At 42.6% G+C, this 18,466-nt stretch overlaps 1 protein-coding gene across 1 annotated transcript; it reads left to right on the top strand.

Moving 5' to 3' along the window:
- The first annotated feature begins 13,530 nt into the window (after positions 1 to 13,530).
- Positions 13,531 to 15,639, top strand: LOC128723650 (transcription initiation factor IIB). The gene is made up of 4 exons (XM_053817411.1): positions 13,531 to 13,677; positions 13,782 to 14,056; positions 14,124 to 14,498; positions 14,623 to 15,639. Exons 1-4 carry the CDS (start codon positions 13,661 to 13,663, stop codon positions 14,904 to 14,906), a joined length of 951 nt encoding a protein of 316 aa, XP_053673386.1. The 5' UTR covers positions 13,531 to 13,660; the 3' UTR covers positions 14,907 to 15,639.
- Positions 15,640 to 18,466: the final 2,827 nt, after the last annotated feature.

Raw genomic sequence — 18,466 nt, 5'->3', positions numbered from 1 at the left:
CTTGCCCGTTGGAGGTTGAGCTGTTGCTTTCAATCGCGTTCGGATCTAGCGCGAATTGTAGCGAGGCTTCCACGCAATCCAATAAGGACGAAATCGTGCAACGAGCTTAGAATCTTCACGTGTTAATCCATTCCATCGCGCGTTGAATAGAATCGTTCATCGATCCGAAATTCAGATTATCTGGTATGTAATCTCGATTGTCATGAAATACTGCTGCAATCTTTTGCATTTTCCTGGTGTCTCGCAGTATTGCTACCTGGTAAAATGTTATTTGAAAAGTGTACAAACGCATCCCGATTGGAATAGATGTGAAAGCTTTATTTTTAGAAAAGCTTGCAGTGATCTAATTTCAATACACACCTATACGCATATAAGTAAGTATTGTTTCCCCTTTATAATACAAAAATATACATTGGTACTGTTCAAGATGGCTTCAAATCTTCAGGTAAGCTCATTATAAAACTGCGTTAGTAATGTGAACCAATAATTTCGAAACATCTTTTAATAAACCATTTAAAATTACCATCATTGAATGGATTTCATTCTTCATAAACACCATCCGAAAGAAATAGGATAAACGGGTACGTTAGTCAAAGAACAGAATAAAAATATTCTCAGACGACTTAAGCCGAGAGAATACGAGAACATGACAATGATGAGAAGTATAAAACTGAAAAAAAACCTGGTACTACCCGCAACGGAAATGGTAACAAACTTACTACACGAAGGTATGCAACTGTGTCGATATAATCCGTAATAATCTTCTACCTAGCACCAGCTTTTAGTCATTTTATTTTATGCTCACTACAGCCTGACCTACCAAACTAGTTTAATTATATCCGTTTAAATACAATAAAGTTAAGCGCAACACCTGCCAGTGCTTTATCGTGTTGGGCATTTATAAGAATCATCCGTCAGCTGCGGTCCTTTGGTCAAGCGACCGTGGTTGTTTATGTACCGCAAAGCCGAGGAAGCTTGTTTAACTAAATTACTTGCTTTTGCTTCTTAAGAATTCGACCAACCTCGCTGCATTCTACCCCCGTACAGAAGCTTAGTTACAGATTTGCGGATTTTTTATTCCTTCGAGTAAATAGAAATGGCTGCTCAGCATGAGTCCCACCACTAAAAGGCTGGACGAAACTGATGGTTTACGGGTATTTTTCAGCAGCAGACAGCTGCCCCGTGGGAATGTGACCGACCGACGGAGCGGTCACAACTGTGCGTCTTGTAACATCCTTGTCGGTCACAAACTCCTTTCACTTTTACGCCTTGTAGAAAAAATGGAACACACGAAGTAGGCGACGTTGCTGATGGTGGGCAATTTTTCTTCCAACTCTATCTCTCGATATGACACCGAGTAGTAGAAATCTAGGCGAAAGAGAAAAACGAGAAAACTGTCAAATTTTTCCTGTAAGGCGCTGAGACAAGATGTTTCAATTATGGTATTATTTTTAATTAAAACTGCACGGCCTAAAGGCATCACCGAAAACGGGACGGAAAGATGGGAAACGTGTTCAACGGAGTGGGCGAAAATTGGTTTGGCCACCAGAACTGGGGTGGGTTTTGAGAATGAGAAACGCACTCCTCCAAAAGTTTCCATTGCTGGAAAAGAATCACTTTGTTTGAACATTAAATATTTCTAGGAAAATTCACAACGTGCGTACTGACCACTAAAAAGATACCGAGTGATGATTTGATTTTGCTAACGAAGTTATTAAAAAGGGTCCTGGTAAGTTCTGGTTAACATAGAGTAAAACTCCGAGTTATCGAAACGATTTAAATATGTTTCCCAGAAGCTATTTTTACCCTTTTACGGTTCATCGATTTGTTTTCATTAATTAGCACGCCTATGTGATATTTGACAAAGTTTCTAAAAAAACCATTCTCGTTATGGCGGTGTTATTTTAGGATGTATTTGGTTTTTAAATTTTCAATCATTTTTATAAATTTTTCAACCATCTATGCTCAGCGGTAGTCCACACCAACACCGCACCGAATGGCTTTTCGCGCTTCAATTCTCGATGAAAACCGAATAATATTTGTCGAATTATTTATTCTCCCAGTTTAGAGCCGGGTTGCTAGTCCCCGCCCGTTACGCCCAGAGCTGGATGCATTATTCATCGGTTCTGAACTCCCCAAAAACGATGCACAAACGATGCAAGCATATTGGGAATGCACACTTTATTTTTTTTGTTGTGTGAATGCTCTCTTTTTCCATTCCACTGCTTGCATGAAATTGGAGCTCTTTGTTTCTATGCCATTCCAGATCGAGCTTTTCCCCAAACCCGGTGGCTGTTCGGTTTTAAGCAGGACTTTTTGTCGCTTGCTCGAATGCAGCACACTGCAACAAACTTCGGTCCGGGTTTGGCTGCACTGTACCGAACCGAAAGGGGGTGCGAATAGCGCAATTTTCGCACCAACTTCATCAAACTTCACAGCAGCACTGCATCTTCGCACCTCCCCATGGCACTCGCAGTAGTGGGAAGAGTTTTCGTCTGTCTGCATGCATATAAAACATTTAGCCTGCATCGACCGCGTCAAACTACCTTCGGTAAAGTTTGTTGAACAGGGAATGTTAGTTCGTATCTTATGAAAGTTAGATATGCTAATGCAAAATGTAACCAATTTTACTTATTAATCTGTTGAACTTTACTCTATTCGCAAAGCGAGATGAGTTTAGTTTTATTTTAGCTGAATCGAATAGCATGATCGAAACAATAAACGAAACTGATTAGAAGGTATGTTCGGTTTCAGTTCGGAACCAACAAGCTTCTTCCGAAAGGAAATATTCTCACTCCTTTGAAACGTGATTCCACGCGTTCGGTGTAGCGTAATTCCGTTTCCATCGGAATCGATTGACCCCCGAGAGCGATTAGAATCGCTCAGCACGGTTTCGCAATCGAATACCGACAGCAAAAGTTTAATATTTACCGTTCCAATTCCACTCCGTGCAGCCAGCGGCCCAGAACCGGCTAGCTGAACCAGACCAAACATGGTAAATTACACTTTTCATTGTCTTCGATCGAACTCGCGGACTGTCGGAGGTGGCGTCACCGGTTCGATATTGAGTGAAACCACCCGGTGCAATCCTTCTGTTTGCCAATTCGTAATCCCTTGGTCTCGGGATGCTTTCACCCATCCGGCCATTCCGTCCGCGGTTGCTCACTTCGCCCTTTTTTACTAGGCCACAAGAAAGCTCGTTGATGATGTGGAAAAGCAGAGCGTAAACACAAGCTCCAGAAGTAAATGGTGTGATCGGATGGAGAGCTAAATCCATTTGTGTTCTTTATTACAAATTCTTTCCCAGCACTGCCCACGGTTACACGTTCGGCACCGTTTGCAAACGCAAACAACCGCACCTTTGTCGGGTTCGGGACAGCTTTTGAGAGGCATGAAGAGGCAAAAGAGTGTGTGAGAGAGAGAGGCACAAATAAATATTCAAATAACATTCCTCCCAGCTCCGGTGGGTGATTTTTATGCCCCACTAAATCGGAACTCGATCGTCTCATCCAGCAGCGAGTGTACCGAGGAAGTTTGTGTCAATAATCGCTTTCAAAGCAACCGTGGTCGGATTTTATGCTTGCACCAACCTCAGACAATCGGAGAACCAATTTGTCACCTGGGTTGCTCTTGCTTCGGAAGCTAGATTCAATTTAAACTTTCCCACTAGATTGTGGAACCCTCCCCATTTGCAGAGAGCCGGGAAAACGAGTATTCTCTACCATGGTGCCGGTGGTTAAAGAGAAAATCTGCTACGAAACAGTCCATTGTCTACATCTCGATGGAGGATTGAGGTCACCCTTTTTCAAAGAAAAATGTTTTTCAACAAAGCTCCAGAACACCGCAGAAAAATCCAGAACACCGCAGGATTAATCAAATCCCTCCCAAGATTTGCTCCAAAGATGCAACTCTTCGTGGAGTCCGAAGTGTACCGCAAAGACTTCTCACTGTGTGCAGAATTAATTATCATGCAGCTCTTACGCCCAATCTACTTTTGAGATCGTAATTTATCGAAGAAACTTTCGCACCATCGCACGGCACACGTGGAAAACGCCACAAGCCTAACCTATGATCAGTGCAAACACAATAATCCCAATCAAGCACGCTGGCCACCCAACCGCACGACAATCGGTGAACTTCGTAACTGCTCGCCCGAGCTGCAATGAAACGGGGTGGAAAATGTGTGGCAAAGATTCTCTGCCCCAGGACAGGAAGGGTCTATTTTTGTGCACCATTCTTTGCAAAAGTTTGTCTTCCCAGGATTCGCTACCCGGTCAAGGCGAGTGCGACAAACGCTGCAAGGATACGCTTTCCCAGGAGTCTCGCCTCAACCATGTCGAAGCTGCCCTTTGACACGGTCAACGTGCACGTGCATGAAACATCAAACCTCGAACCCAAACCGACCTCCAATAATGGATCGGGCGCATGGGTGAAAAAAGTGGAAAGTTTAGCTTCCCTTTCACACATTCAGGATTCCCTTCGGGATCAGCAAACCGTCCCCGATTGGTTCGGTTACAGCGCGCAAACAGCCGGATGGAAGCTCTCCCTGGTTTCCCAGGATACTCGCCTTCGCTGTTCTGGTGCAATGCTCCGATCAACACATCAAAGCAACCATCGATCCGTCGGGAGGCCTCCCAGCACACCCAGCGGGTTGATTGCGGTACGAAAAAAGCAGGCGCACTGGAGCTCCGAATGGGGGGGAAAAAAAGTTTGCTTGATAAACCATTCACGTTTATGATTAAACTAATTTTCTTACCAACGCTGGAAAGTGCTCTGCATACAAGATTTGCTCACGAGTTTCACAACACCGCCGGCACTTGAGCCGTTCGCTCGTTCCAGCCGAAAGGCGGAAACAGCGCGGAAACAGACAGAGAAAAAGTGGTGCCCCACAGTTACTGGTGCCGCTGGGTTGGCTAGACCATTGGTGTGTTTCCGGTTTTTTTTTTTGTTTTTTGTTTAGCTTTGTTTTTCGTCCCAACTCCCCCGCGAGGGAAAAGCGAAATGATGATCCCGGGGTTTTTCTTCCCATGAGAAATTTAGAAAACGCGCCCGGGTAAGTATCAAAAGTTTGCCTCCAGCCGGTAACCATTTTTCATCGCTCAATCTCGCATTTTGTTTCACTCATCCGCACTCATCCAACACAGGGCTAACGTCCGGTCCAGTCGTCCTGTGAAAGCTCACCACAGTGCGGGTGTTTTCTTGTCGTGTTCCCTTTTTTTTCTCCTTCTCTTTTTCCTCGGGGTGCCTCCTCTCGTGCCCGGACTCAAATTTGAACTTTGGTAATATCGTCGATTAGGACCGGACTAACTTTACCCGTAGTGTCCATCTCATTTGCATCCGAGTCGCGCGGCCGAAGTACCTCCGGGCAGCTCGAGAGCACGAAGAAAAGAAGCCCCATAATAGTGCCTCTCGGGAGTCCTGCGGCTGTCTGGAGACGAGAATAAACTTACCCACAGCGATCCTCGCAACATCGGCGTCTGCTTCACGCAAGGCACAGGAAGTAGAGGAAAATGGTAACTATTGATAACTTTTTTTTCCCCCTTCGGAACCATCGTGACCGGGCCCGGCTCGTACCCCGTTCTGAAGTCTGATTAAGCAAGCGAGGTGTTTTGCTTTCCACCGGAACCACCTGGGACCGGTTAACCTGGGTCCGTGCAATTTGCATAGCTCTCCATGGTTGAATTTTTTTGTTTTTCTTTAGCAATCTCACCATTTTGTTTACGGTTAGTTTGTGCCGTAACAAAGGCTGCAAGTTTTATTTTCTGCGTCAGCTAATCGGGCGAGTTTTCCACCTTGATTTGTGAGGGAAAACAAAATACCCCCCCCAGCAAAATCTACAATTTTTTACACTCATTTCGGATCGTTGTCTTCGGCGCGGTAATGGCGTTTATTTGGATGCGGAATAATTACGCTTGCTTGCGCGCTGTTTGCATGTTTGCGCCGTTCGCAATTACGCCCCAACAAACCAAACAAGCGACATTGACAAACTAATCTTCCGTCGAAATCTGCCGACATGACATGGGATTCCTGCACCGATACGGCAAAGCTTCGGTCCCGGCCAAACGTTCCATCGCCTCCGACGTAATCATACAGATAAATTCGAATTAATTAAAACTTTTCCACCTACGCGCCGAGTGCACGAAGTATGTGCATAATGAGAATGCCGCCACTGCCACTCTCCGCCTTTGCGCTCGGAGCCAAAGATCGTCCGCTTGGTGGCTTAAGCTGGCAGAAACTTCCCGCCCGGTGAGGCTTTCCCGGCCACCCAAAACCCAAATCCAGCAGGTCCGTGTGCCACACAGGGTGTGGGGGGGAGGGGGTGGGTGGGGCGAGAAGGCAAATAAAATCCCGTACAAAACGCAATAGATCTTTTTTTCCCCGAGGCAGAAACTTGGCCAGCCTCAGCCAGCTCTCCGTTCACGTGTGCTCGATGCCTGCCCTCCATTAGCAAGTTTTCTGAGATCGCACTCACCCACGCACGCATACGTTGGCAAACTTCTTAATAAGCATTTACAAATGTAGAAATAAATAGAGACAGGTGAAAATTATGTGGCAAATGGATTGAGTGCATAAATCACGGGCCCTTAGGCAGATGGTGGCATATAAGGGCTAACCGAAGGGGGCTTCCACCGTGCACCGTGGCAAATGGAAGTTTTTCGCTTTTCCGAATGATAAATTGGAGTTAGAAGTTGCGCCGATGGAAAGCGCACCCGCATCCATACGGCATGACACGACCAAACGACGACAGGCGATGGCTGCCTATGGCTTATGTACGATCGAAAGGACACGCGTGGTGTGAGGAAGTTTCGCAGATGAAAGCCGAAGCAAATAAATTATGCCGCGTATGATTATTAATACGATATCATTTGTCGGTCCACCCGGAATTGGGGATTTTTTTTATTTCTTCTCGTTTTTTTTTTTTGCTAATTGGCCGCGCTGATGCAGTAACCATTCGGCTAACGAGCTAGAACCGGGAAGGGAAAAGCGCAAAGGTCAATGTCAATGTGGAGCCCCCTTTTTTGGGTGAAGCTTGTTTTCCCGCACTCGTTCAGTAATTTCCATGTAGATCATAACGCAAAACGTTTGTGGGTTTTGACAGCGCGCTTGCCAACCGAATGTGCGGCTTAATTAACTGTCCACGGTGTGGCGAGCGGATTTCAATTCTATTATTACGTCGCCCCCACTAATAAGCTGATACCAGCCGGTTGCATCAGCGCGATGGCTCCCGGGTAATTGTGCTAATATATCACAACTTCCCACCGCCGACGTAACAACTCATCGCGAATGGCCACAAGTGCACGGTTTGCCGTTGTCAGAGGCATTGTGTGGCATGACGCCTGGCACAGGGTTGTTGTAATTGAACGGTATCGCACGTGCATTGCCCGGACATCCGTTGGCAGGACCAAGGGATTATGTGCGAGCTGCAAGCCGTCCAGCATCCCTCGTGTCAACCAGGCTGCCACGAAAGATACAATCGAGTGCGGGATATGCTTAATACGTTCACCGTGAGCGACGTAATTGAAAACAAGAAACTGCACTTCCATGGTCGCGCATCTGCGATGCACCGGTGTAGGCCGTTGTCACCTACCGTGCCAGTCCCGGATGGAATTATCGATTTTAATTAATCTGAGTTACGTTTAAAAATTGCATTAGATGCATTACGGCCAACGCCGTGGGTATGTTCGAGCGCAGAATATTCAAGTATTCCGTATGCAAAGGATGGTAATCTTATAAATGTTCGCGTTTAATTTTATAACACAGCCATCAGGATTAATCGTAGAGATATACTAATTTTGTACTTATCAAAGTGCTCACCTAATCATAACGTGTGATGTGTCATATTTACTGTTTCACGAGAAACACCACATAAATCACGTGAATGGAGAACAAAAATGTACGAATCCACGTGGACTGCAAAGCTTGATTATGCTGACGATATTTATGATGCAATTTTGCACTCTTCCTATCGCTAGTCTGCCGTCCGTTTGAGATATCGATGTCTTTCAATAGAAGTTGTTTATAATTTACTACATCGTTTGCTAGTTTTCACCAGCACCGGTGCGTTGAAACTATTCATCACAGCCTCTATGTAGCCGTTTTGTTGCCGTATGCCAATTCAAACACCCAGCTTGATGAATGCGCGTATTCATCCCATTTCTCCTCATCTCATTTATTGTTAACGACTCATCGAACTAGCATTGTCGCGTGGCAAAGGGCTAATGAAGCGAGAAATAAAGTTAAAATTTACCTCATTACACCAGCTGAAGCGTAGCCATTAGCACTATCCAATCGCTTGCGCGGGTGGAAACCATGGAATGGGGGTGGAAATTTAATCTCTGAGCATATCGGAAACCCCGGCCCTGTTGCCTGAACCTTGCGGAACTAATTCAAAACAGGGTGGCTATTGGAAAACGGAACACGAGTGCCTGCGAGAGAGTGAGAGTGAGAGACAGAGAAAGGGAATGGTTTCGCGAGAATTTCAAATTGTGCCATTAATCTCATTCATTACAGATATAAATCTGATTTACTAACGTGAGTCCGAACGCTCGTTGGCCCGTTGACTGATGTTCTTCAGTGAGCAATGCGCGAGAATTTTCCGCAGCAACCCACGTACCGTGAATTATTTCACAGCTTAATGAATGCCTAATGGCCAGCAGTGTGTCACCACAACGTCACCAAGTCGCCATCATGGTCGCCTGCCATCCTGGCGATGGCGCATGCAACGAGCTGCCCAGTGAGCATGCAGACACACCATCCGCAAACCGGATAGGCCAATCGGTCCCGTTTGACGTGAAAACCCTCGCAGTTTCGCGCGCATATTGGTTTCCGGGGCCGAAAACTAACGGGCGCGTTGTGGTCACCGTGGTCGGTGGAACGTTGCAGCTCACACGGGCTCGGCAGCTCGAAAGTGAATCGTGCATTATTTATTATTCATCAAGCTGTCAGAATTGCAGATGCATTCCGATCTGCCGTACCGCGTGGAAGCAGATCGGAACTATCGGTTCGAATTAGAGCCGCATGGACGGACGTGCCATATCGTGCCATCGAACTATTGCGACGGTTGACGACGAGCTGCCAGTGTCCATTGTCCTAGGAGCCCTAATGGTGAGTGCTAGCCTGACCGCGCCTAATTATAAACTTTCTCTAATGCGACCTGAACACCACCATTCGTCAATGGTCGCCATTTTGTGCTGGACGGGTAGAATCGATCCTGCGCCGTTCAAGTGGATCGAGGGTGGAATTTTAATGAGCGTTCATCGAATATCCTGCGCCGTTTTGCCATGGCTTCGTATTTGTGCAATCGATATTTACTTCGGCGCTTAATGCCATTACTTGTTCCTAAGTAATGGGTATTTCAACTTTAGTGGTTAAAATCCGCGAATTATACAGCGAATTTTAATTCTCAGCTGCAAATGAAATGGAGCTTAAGCGACACTAAATGTAACTAGAATACCGCTCGGATACGAGTCTAATTAGGTTTATAATAAACTTTCATTGCATTGTTGTAACTAAACTACTCCTACGTTATTCAGGTAAAACCAAGAGTTCGCGAATAAATTAGAACCGAAACCAGCAAATCATTTTTTTAAATAATTTATAAAATATAATATTTGAAAATAATATAACTATATTCGAATTAATTAAAGTCTAATTGCATGATACTGTTATTTGGTAAAAATCAAACCTAAATTAAGCTAAAGTTTTAGACATATTTAATGCAATTGATTTTTAACCCAATTTTGTAACTGGTTTGCAATTCCAACATTTTTTCAATCCAAGCTTATTCACAAGCTTGGTTTCTCTATTGTATACTAATCTACTATAATAGTAAACGTTTCTTATCGGTTTGTTTATTCGGATTAATCCGGAGCACGTGTTGCTGCGGTTGTCCATCCCTACAGAAAACATGTGGCCATATAAATGACAGCAGTTTGTTTATATTTATCTCACCCTCGACGTAAACAAACATGCAAGCATCGTTCTCGGACTAGTGATATTATAAGTACGTGCTAGTGGTTTTTAGTAATTTGAAGCAACTTAATCACTCAACCACTTACTAACAGTGTGTTGTTTTAAAGTCAACTACACTAGTTCTAAAGATGGATCCCAAGAAATGTCGCTTCTGTCTCGGTGACGTAAAAGGCAAAAACAGTTCCTCAATCACGGAAGAAAATTTCAGTAATGTGATAAAAAGTATCTTTGATTTCGAGGTAAATTATAAACCAATAAATACAAGGCGCATATCACGTTTCATCTCAAACATACACTGTATTTCAGATACCGCACGTGGAGCATTTGTCGGATAATGTATGCTCTACATGTTCGTCATCTGTGTGGAGTTTTTTTCGCTTCGGCATGCTTGTGAAAATGAATCAACGCATCCTTGCCGAGGGATGCCTACCAATTCTCAATGCACCAAATATCATCCCAGAAAAGTCGTCTTGCAGTTCTGTAAAGAAAGAATGTTATTCTGTCGACTCCGAGTCATCTGTGAAAACGTCTATCGAAAACAGTTTGCATACAAAAACTGTCAGCTGCGAGGAATATAGCAAAACCACAATGGAACCGCATGCTGGTGATGGAAGCGAGATCATTATTTCATCCGATTTATTCGTCGCGGAAGAGTACCAAATTACTGAATTGAATGATGAAATCTCTGATCTACCTGCTGCTATAGAGACGATGGAAAACACGAGTTCTAATGCACAAATCAACAACTTGGAGGATAATCAATGTTTATCTATCGTGAGCGATGACAGTACTGAAGATGTGCCTTCAGTTGAAATGGAAGCGGGTACTTCTGCGACACATGCCAAGAAATTCAGTTGTGGTCCGTGCAAACAAACATTCAACAACCGTCGGCAACTAATGTACCATAAGAAGCAAAGCTCCCTGTGCAGAAAACCGAAATCGTTTCGTAACCTCAAACATAACATTGCATCTCGACCAAAAATTTTCGGGTGTGTTGTATGTTTAAAAACATTCGCTTACAAAAAAAGTCTATTATCACATATTAGAAAACATCTTCCATCCAGCACAGATCTAATGGAAAGCAACAATCACGTGTCGAAGCAATGCTCAGTTTGCAGCAAAATGATAGCTTCAAGCGACTTGAAGCAGCACATCGCTTCGCATCGAAGCTCGCATGCATGTACAGTATGTAACCAAACATTCCTATCCGCAAACAATCTAATGAAACACATGACTTTGATTCATCCATACATCAAGGATGTTAAGTCTAAGGCCAAAGGTCGGCGAATCTGCGATCCTCGGAAAATAGGACAGCCCTCACAAATTAGAACGCAATGTCATATCTGTAAAAAAATGATAACTTCCCGCTACCTAAAGGAACACATTGTTTCACATCAAAAGTTATTCTCGTGTACAATATGTGGTAAAACATTTGGTTACAAAAAAAATATGGCAAGGCACATCACTTTAATTCACCCTACGGTTAATGACGCTACTCCCAGGAAAAAAAATCCAAACCGCGAGCCCTCCTCTCCAATTAAAAAGAAATAAGCACGATTGCGGAAAGGATAAGTCTGTCAAAAATGATCACCGACCGGACGAACAAGCTGTTTAAGTAGGCGATGTACTACGCCTGTGATGATGACGGAAAGCTCGATCGTACTACGCCAAAACTTCGACGTGCCTGTATATTCCGTGCTCTCCCTACGTCCGTTGATCTCATCAGCACCGCTGACTTTATACTTCGTTTCGGCGAAATCTTGGTAAGTTTTTGTTTGTTTATCTGATATGCTTAATTGCTCGCTGATCGCTGGTTCAATTTCTAGACTTCCCAACGAAGTACAGCGTGAAAGCTCTTGAGATGGACATCATACTTGAACGGTCTCCGATCTCCGTGGCAGTGTCCGCAATCTACATAGCCATTGAGGCATCGGATAAAAAGAAAACACTCCAGGGCATCAGATATATTGCTGACGCCACGAGCCGCCAAATTTATCGGTCACCCGTACGTCACGGAGCTGTTCATCGAAGACTTTAATTTCTTCGCACATATCAATCAGTTACCGCCCATGTATAGGGCCACCTTTGTGCCTTTCGATCTCCTCAACGTGTCGAGTGTGTACATGATACTACTAACGGACTTGTGATGCGTTTATAATTAAAGATTTGTGCATTTTATTGTATTTTTTCCCAAACGCCGGAAGTAGATTTAGTTAAATTGTTAAGAATATGTCGCTTATTGTTTGTTTGGTTGTAAGCCAAATTAGAAAATAAAAGGCGCAATGCTTTTATTCACAAAAACAAATGCTAAACTCAAGAAATTAAAAAACCAGAATAAAAAATTGTTGCGCATTGGACGGGCAAAATAGGCCAAATTTTAAACAAAAGGTAACAGGAGAGCATACTAGTTAAGAGAAAGATTTGAAAAATTCATACACGCCTCAAGTCTTAAAAATGGTTTAAAAGTTAAAACGCTGTTCTTTGTGCTACATGATAATAAATGAAGATATTCGTTATATAAATCGAAATATTTCAAACATGAAACAACATTTTCTTACAGCGGTTTCATTTTCTGTTATACGTCGTTTAATTTCTTAGTTTAATTAATTAGTTTTTTGCCAATTTGATCAAGAAATTTATTATCTCTTGGGTAGTATGCTCTCTGGTTACTTTTGCGTAAAAATTGCACTTCCTCAACTGAGTCGTTTATGTACTCGAATATTTTGCCTCTTTATATTTGCGCACTTCCATTTATTCGCTTGTTATGGGCAAACTGTTTGTGAATAATAAGTTCTCAATATTGTGTGTACATCTGTTATTTAAATAATTTACAGTATCTTTTTCAATTTGTTTTCAAAATTGGATATAAGCAGCGTGCTACCAAGTGTTGTTTGAAAGTGTTTGAAAGAATCTATATAATATTACCACCGTTTCTTTTGTTCGAAAACTTCCTACGTTCTTTGTTCTCCTCATTGATAGGTAAGCAGTTAAACATGGTTATTAACTAAGACACAATTGCCCATCAGCTTAACTTAATTTGCTAGAGTCAAATATAAATGTAACACGCGGTAATACTGATATGCATATGTTCATACCGATAGCGTTCATGTTAGACAGGCTCTGTAAATTGATTTCAAGCTTCTATTTTCATTGATTTACAAGTAAATTTTTGTTTCAAAATAAAATCTCGTTTTAAGCTTTGTTTTTCGTCAATCATTTAAATATTGAATAGTTTATCTGTTGTGTTTTAACCAATTTAGGAAAGAATTCGAACTCGAACTATGTTTTTTGATATTACAATTGGACGTTAGCTGACAGCATGAAATATTTCAGAGTAAATGACAACAGTCAACAAAGTGCTTTGACGTTTGCTACGAAAGCAAAACTCAAACAAACCGCGAAGTGAAAAAAGCAGAACGCGGTACGCAGAAATAATACTTTTCGCAGAGGATTACTACACTCAAAACAACGCCCGTGGACAGTTTTAACGTGTAAGCATTAATCGTGTTGCACAGAACGTGAATCATCCGAGTGCTTGGCTATTTCTTCGGCGGCAGCCGTATTTCTGAGCATTGGCGCTGATCCGGTAAGCTGGTGCTTGAACAACGTCGATTAGAGGCGGATTTTACAATTTCCTTGCTGGTGATTGGATTTACAGTTGTCCTACCAAGAAAATTAAAGCTCCAGAATGGCAAGCTCATCGCGGTGAGTATGAAAATTAGTATAATTTAAATTAAATAGTCGCTTCTTGTGACAATAGTGCTAACAGCGCATTACCAATGATACGCTTGTTTTTGTTTTGTTTGCAGAGACGCTCATTTGAATAAAGTATGCTGTTACTCGCATCCCGAAGCACCGCTGATAGAAGACTACCGAGCCGGTGATATGATATGTTCTGAGTGTGGATTGGTGGTCGGGGACCGAGTCATCGACGTGGGCTCCGAGTGGCGCACGTTCAGCAACGAGAAAGCCGGAGTCGATCCGTCTCGTGTCGGTGGTCCGGAAAATCCACTGCTCAGTGGCGGAGATTTATCCACCATGATCGGTCCCGGCACTGGCCCCGCTTCATTCGATGCGTTTGGAAGTAATTTCGATCGAATATAGAACATTTTTTTTCGGGTATACTCATTTTGCATTTTTTTCATTTGCAGCTGCCAAATACCAAAACCGACGGACCATGAGTAGTTCGGATCGTGCCCTCATTGCTGCCTTCAAAGAAATCAGCACGATGGCAGACAGAATCAATCTACCGAAAACGATCACCGATCGGGCGAACAATCTGTTCAAGCAGGTACATGATGGCAAAAATCTTAAGGGTCGATCGAACGACGCCAAAGCTTCGGCGTGCCTATACATCGCCTGCCGCCAAGAGGGCGTCCCGCGAACATTTAAAGAAATTTGCGCCGTTAGCAAGATCAGCAAAAAGGAAATTGGACGTTGCTTCAAACTCACGCTGAAGGCTCTCGCTACCTCCGTTGATCTCATCACCACCGCTGACTTTATGTCTCGTTTCTGCGCTAATCTTGGTATGTATATTTGCTTATCTGCGGAGTGCAATTGCTCACGAACATCCGTTGCGTACAATTTGCCAAAAGCAACTGCGCCATTTCTGCTTTAACATTTTGTTCCAATCGCCGGTTCCATTTCTAGACCTTCCCAACGTGGTACAGCGTGCTGCAACGCATATCGCCCGGAAAGCGGTCGAGATGGACATCGTACCTGGACGGTCGCCGATCTCGGTGGCAGCGGCCGCAATCTATATGGCCTCACAGGCATCGGATAACAAGAAAACACATAAGGAAATCGGTGACATCGCTGGCGTAGCTGACGTCACGATTCGCCAATCCTACCGGTTAATGTACCCGCACGCCGCGGAACTGTTCCCCGAAGACTTTAATTTCTTCACACCGATCGATCAGCTGCCGCCGGTATAGAGGGCACCTTTGCCTTTCGATCCCTGCAACGAGCAAATGCTCAATGCGATACTACCAGCGGACACGCTACGGGTGATGCAATCGCTGCCGATAAAAAAAGGAAACGTATCTTCGTACCGACACACGTACACATACGAGGAATCGGTTGTGATGCGGCTGCCGGTTGGTTATAATCAAGGATTTGTTCATTTTATTACATAATTTTTTACGACACACATCGAAGAAGATGGCAACCACCCCCCTCCCCAAAACAAACTGTGCAAACGGGAGTACAAACTTTTCCACAGATGATTGATTTATTTAATATTGTAAGTGAAGATGTGTACGCGGAGCATCCGCTATGAGGTGAAATGGTTAAGAACAGTGAGCAATGTCGCTTTTTGCTTGTAGAACGTGGAACGTTTGGGTTTCGAGCGCATCAGGGGAAGATTTTTGAGGCGTACTATTTCGCAGGCGTTTTCTGCAGCGCCTGGTACGCTTCGTTTCCATCTAGCTTTATGCGCCCTGACCAGATGAACCTGATGGCCGAATGTATTATTTTTGCGTTCATTTACTGCGCGTTTAAGGAATTATTTACTTAACTGATACATAGCTTTTCATAAGCTCGAACGTTCTTCGTTAAACACATGGAAGCACATACAAGGAAAGGTGGACAAACACGGGCACCTCGGAAACAAATGGTGAATTAACTAGTACATATAATGAACTGATTTATACGATAATTAATAAAATATCAACAACAATCTTGAAACGTTGCCTAAGGCAATTCGTAAAGTGTGCGATAAGATTATTCGATGAATGTTGCATTTTTAAATTTGAATCCCTTTTGAAACAGCATATTATGAACAACAGGATGGAGTCGGATACAGGCAGAATCAGAATGACCATAGAAGGCAGACGTGAACATCTACAATGTAATATCCTGAATGAAGCTTTGCCTCCATCGTTGGTGACGGTTGCTTATATTATCGAAAAACTATAGATACCTGGATGTGAAAAACAAAAGCGACTAACCTTTTCCTATTGATTGCAGCAATTTACGAGAGATGATGCATGAAGAGAAAGAAAAGACATCATTCTGTAGTGGGCTAACTTCCGAGCCATTAGAAATGTTAATACCAAATAAGCGCTTACATCTCAAATAATGTTCCACAGATATGTGCACCTTTGCGCAATTTTTTTGATCTCGACTTGCTGTAAGATTTCTGCTAAAATCTCTTATCTGTGTTATGATGAGCTGAAACAATATTATCGTAAGATTGGTAGCAATCTTTATGTAACGATAACATAATTACTTTTATGAATTATATTTTCATCACGCTGGGTTCTGCAATGATTTTTGTACGACCGACCGAAGCAGAATTAGTTATAATTCCTATATATAAAAATTAGAATTTCAGAAAAGGCGGCAATTGTTGAACCAATGCCTTCCATGAAAGGAAATAGATTATCACCCCAAATGCTATCAATACACATCCACATGGTATTGAAAACAACTATTTTAGAAACAATTAAGACACTCTATTTCGTGGTTTAGTAGTATTAAATAATTTATTTTCATACAATAGGTTCATTATCCCATAAGTTTTTTTTTTCTTCTATGTTTTTCTTGGATAGAAATAGAATATTAGTGAGGTTTGTACAACATATCATGACAAGTACTTGGTTTCCATAACTATGTATATAATACTTTTCAGTTACATTCCATTCCCGGCTGGCCCGTCCGCCTGCGCATGCTCTCTTATCTTATCAGCCCATATTTGTGTGTTGCGAAATAACAAAAATCGGTTCGAAAATTTTTATGTTCGCATTTTATCCGTTAAGTCTGCACCATCAGCGGGAAGTATAGTAGTACAATGCTCCGTTCCGTTACGTGATTAGTTTGCGAGAACTCGCCAATGCCTCTCCTTTCTGCAACAGTTTACTTATCATCGACATATAAATACTTCCATGTACTAAAAATTATTATCAAACGAGTTACAAGACTCCGGCCGTCGAGCTCCGAGTGCCCATGGTGTGGAACTACAAACCCACTCCGTACAGGATATCATTTACGTTACATTGGCTTACTTTAGTCTTCGTCCTCCTGCTTATTTTGTGCTTCCTGTTCCACTTAAGTTGGAACATTGCGAGGGGCTACGCGGGGTTGTGGTGCGCGAGATATTGTCCAACAGTGTCCATGGCATTTCTATAGTTTTGAGATTCCTTACCACTGTAGCCTACATATATTGCGACCGTATTTCACACGCTACTAATTGTTTACACTATGAATACACTTGAGGGAAGGGATGATGAAAATAAAACGGATATTGATAATGGAGTTTTTGTTGCTTTGAATACACGCTAAACATTCACGCCGTCGTAACATTCAATCAAACGTAAAGCACACTCACGTGTACGGTTGCGTGAGGAAATTTTTGCGCTAACTGAGGAGAACTCAAAAAAGGACCTTATCAAGTGAAAGGCTTTTTTGCGAAGAGAAAAGGTTTGCTTTTTAGTTGCAGGATTATGCTCCGATCGTTGCTGATATATTTGGTGTGGTTTTATAAACCAGTGCCTTGCAGGAAAAAAACGCTTACCGCATCACACGCTTTTTTATATATGTATGTATGTATTGCTTGCTGTGTACTGGGAAAATAATGAAAAAGGATGTCTCATGGTCTACTGCGCTGGGAATAGAGATAGTGTAGTATATGGTACTATACACCCAAATAGTTTGATGCCCGCCCAGTCATTTGATTTTGCTCTTTCGCATCCAAGTCCTCATGGCTAACTTAGGTAGAGTAGATTATTTTCACAAAAAAGTGTTGCATATACTTTTTGTTCTAGAAATGTTCCGTACGAAAATGCACATTTTCGATGGATACGAGATTCGCAATGCCAAAATGTGCTTTTTTTTCTTCTCCTACATTCTTTACGCGACAGAACACGTGGCTTATATTACGTATCGCTTACACTTTCGCTCCTTTCGTTCTATCGTCTATCGTCTCACTGCGCTTTCGTCAATTCGGTGTTTTTTTTATCAAAGTGTATAATAAACGCTTTTGGTATATTTTGACTAGATTTACCATTTCGCTACCCCGACGTGGTATTACTTCTGGCTTTAGGCTTGTGTTTTAGAACGTCCACTTTAACCATTCGATAGCACACACGATGCGTTTTTGTTAGTTTAATTATCCAATTCGATAAAAACTGGCTCCTTCCGTTGCGTCCGTTGGTTTGTCGTATTTAGCGCTACTAAAGTTTTTCGTCATGATCCTCGTTGCATCTATCGGCAGTACAAATTGGTATTATGTTACGAAATTTCGATTCTTCAAACGGAACACACCGTTAGGTAATCCCTTTTTCAAAATGAAACATCTCTAACAAACGATTTACTCATTTTTTTTCTTAATTTTCCAAACGCATGTTTACTATTTGAGCACTAAGCAAAAATGTGCTTTATTTCTTTGCTTGTAGAATGTTCTATGTACGATGGTAAACCTTATTTTATTCATCTGCTATCAGATTCATGATTTTTTTCCAAACGTTTGTCTATCCATTTGAGTACTTCTACTGTT

Source organism: Anopheles nili, chromosome 3 (genome assembly GCF_943737925.1).
Source record: "Anopheles nili chromosome 3, idAnoNiliSN_F5_01, whole genome shotgun sequence".
NCBI lineage: Eukaryota > Metazoa > Arthropoda > Insecta > Diptera > Culicidae > Anopheles > Anopheles nili.
Note: the sequence above shows the minus strand (reverse complement) of the source record. Positions and strands in the feature narration are given on the sequence as shown.

Excerpts from the sequence above, each read along its gene's own strand:
- LOC128723650 (XM_053817411.1), top strand. Across the intron at positions 14,057-14,123 it reads TTCATTCGATGCGTTTGGAA|CTGCCAAATACCAAAACCGA; the intron begins GTAATTTCGATC and ends TTTCATTTGCAG. Across the intron at positions 14,499-14,622 it reads TCGTTTCTGCGCTAATCTTG|ACCTTCCCAACGTGGTACAG; the intron begins GTATGTATATTT and ends TTCCATTTCTAG.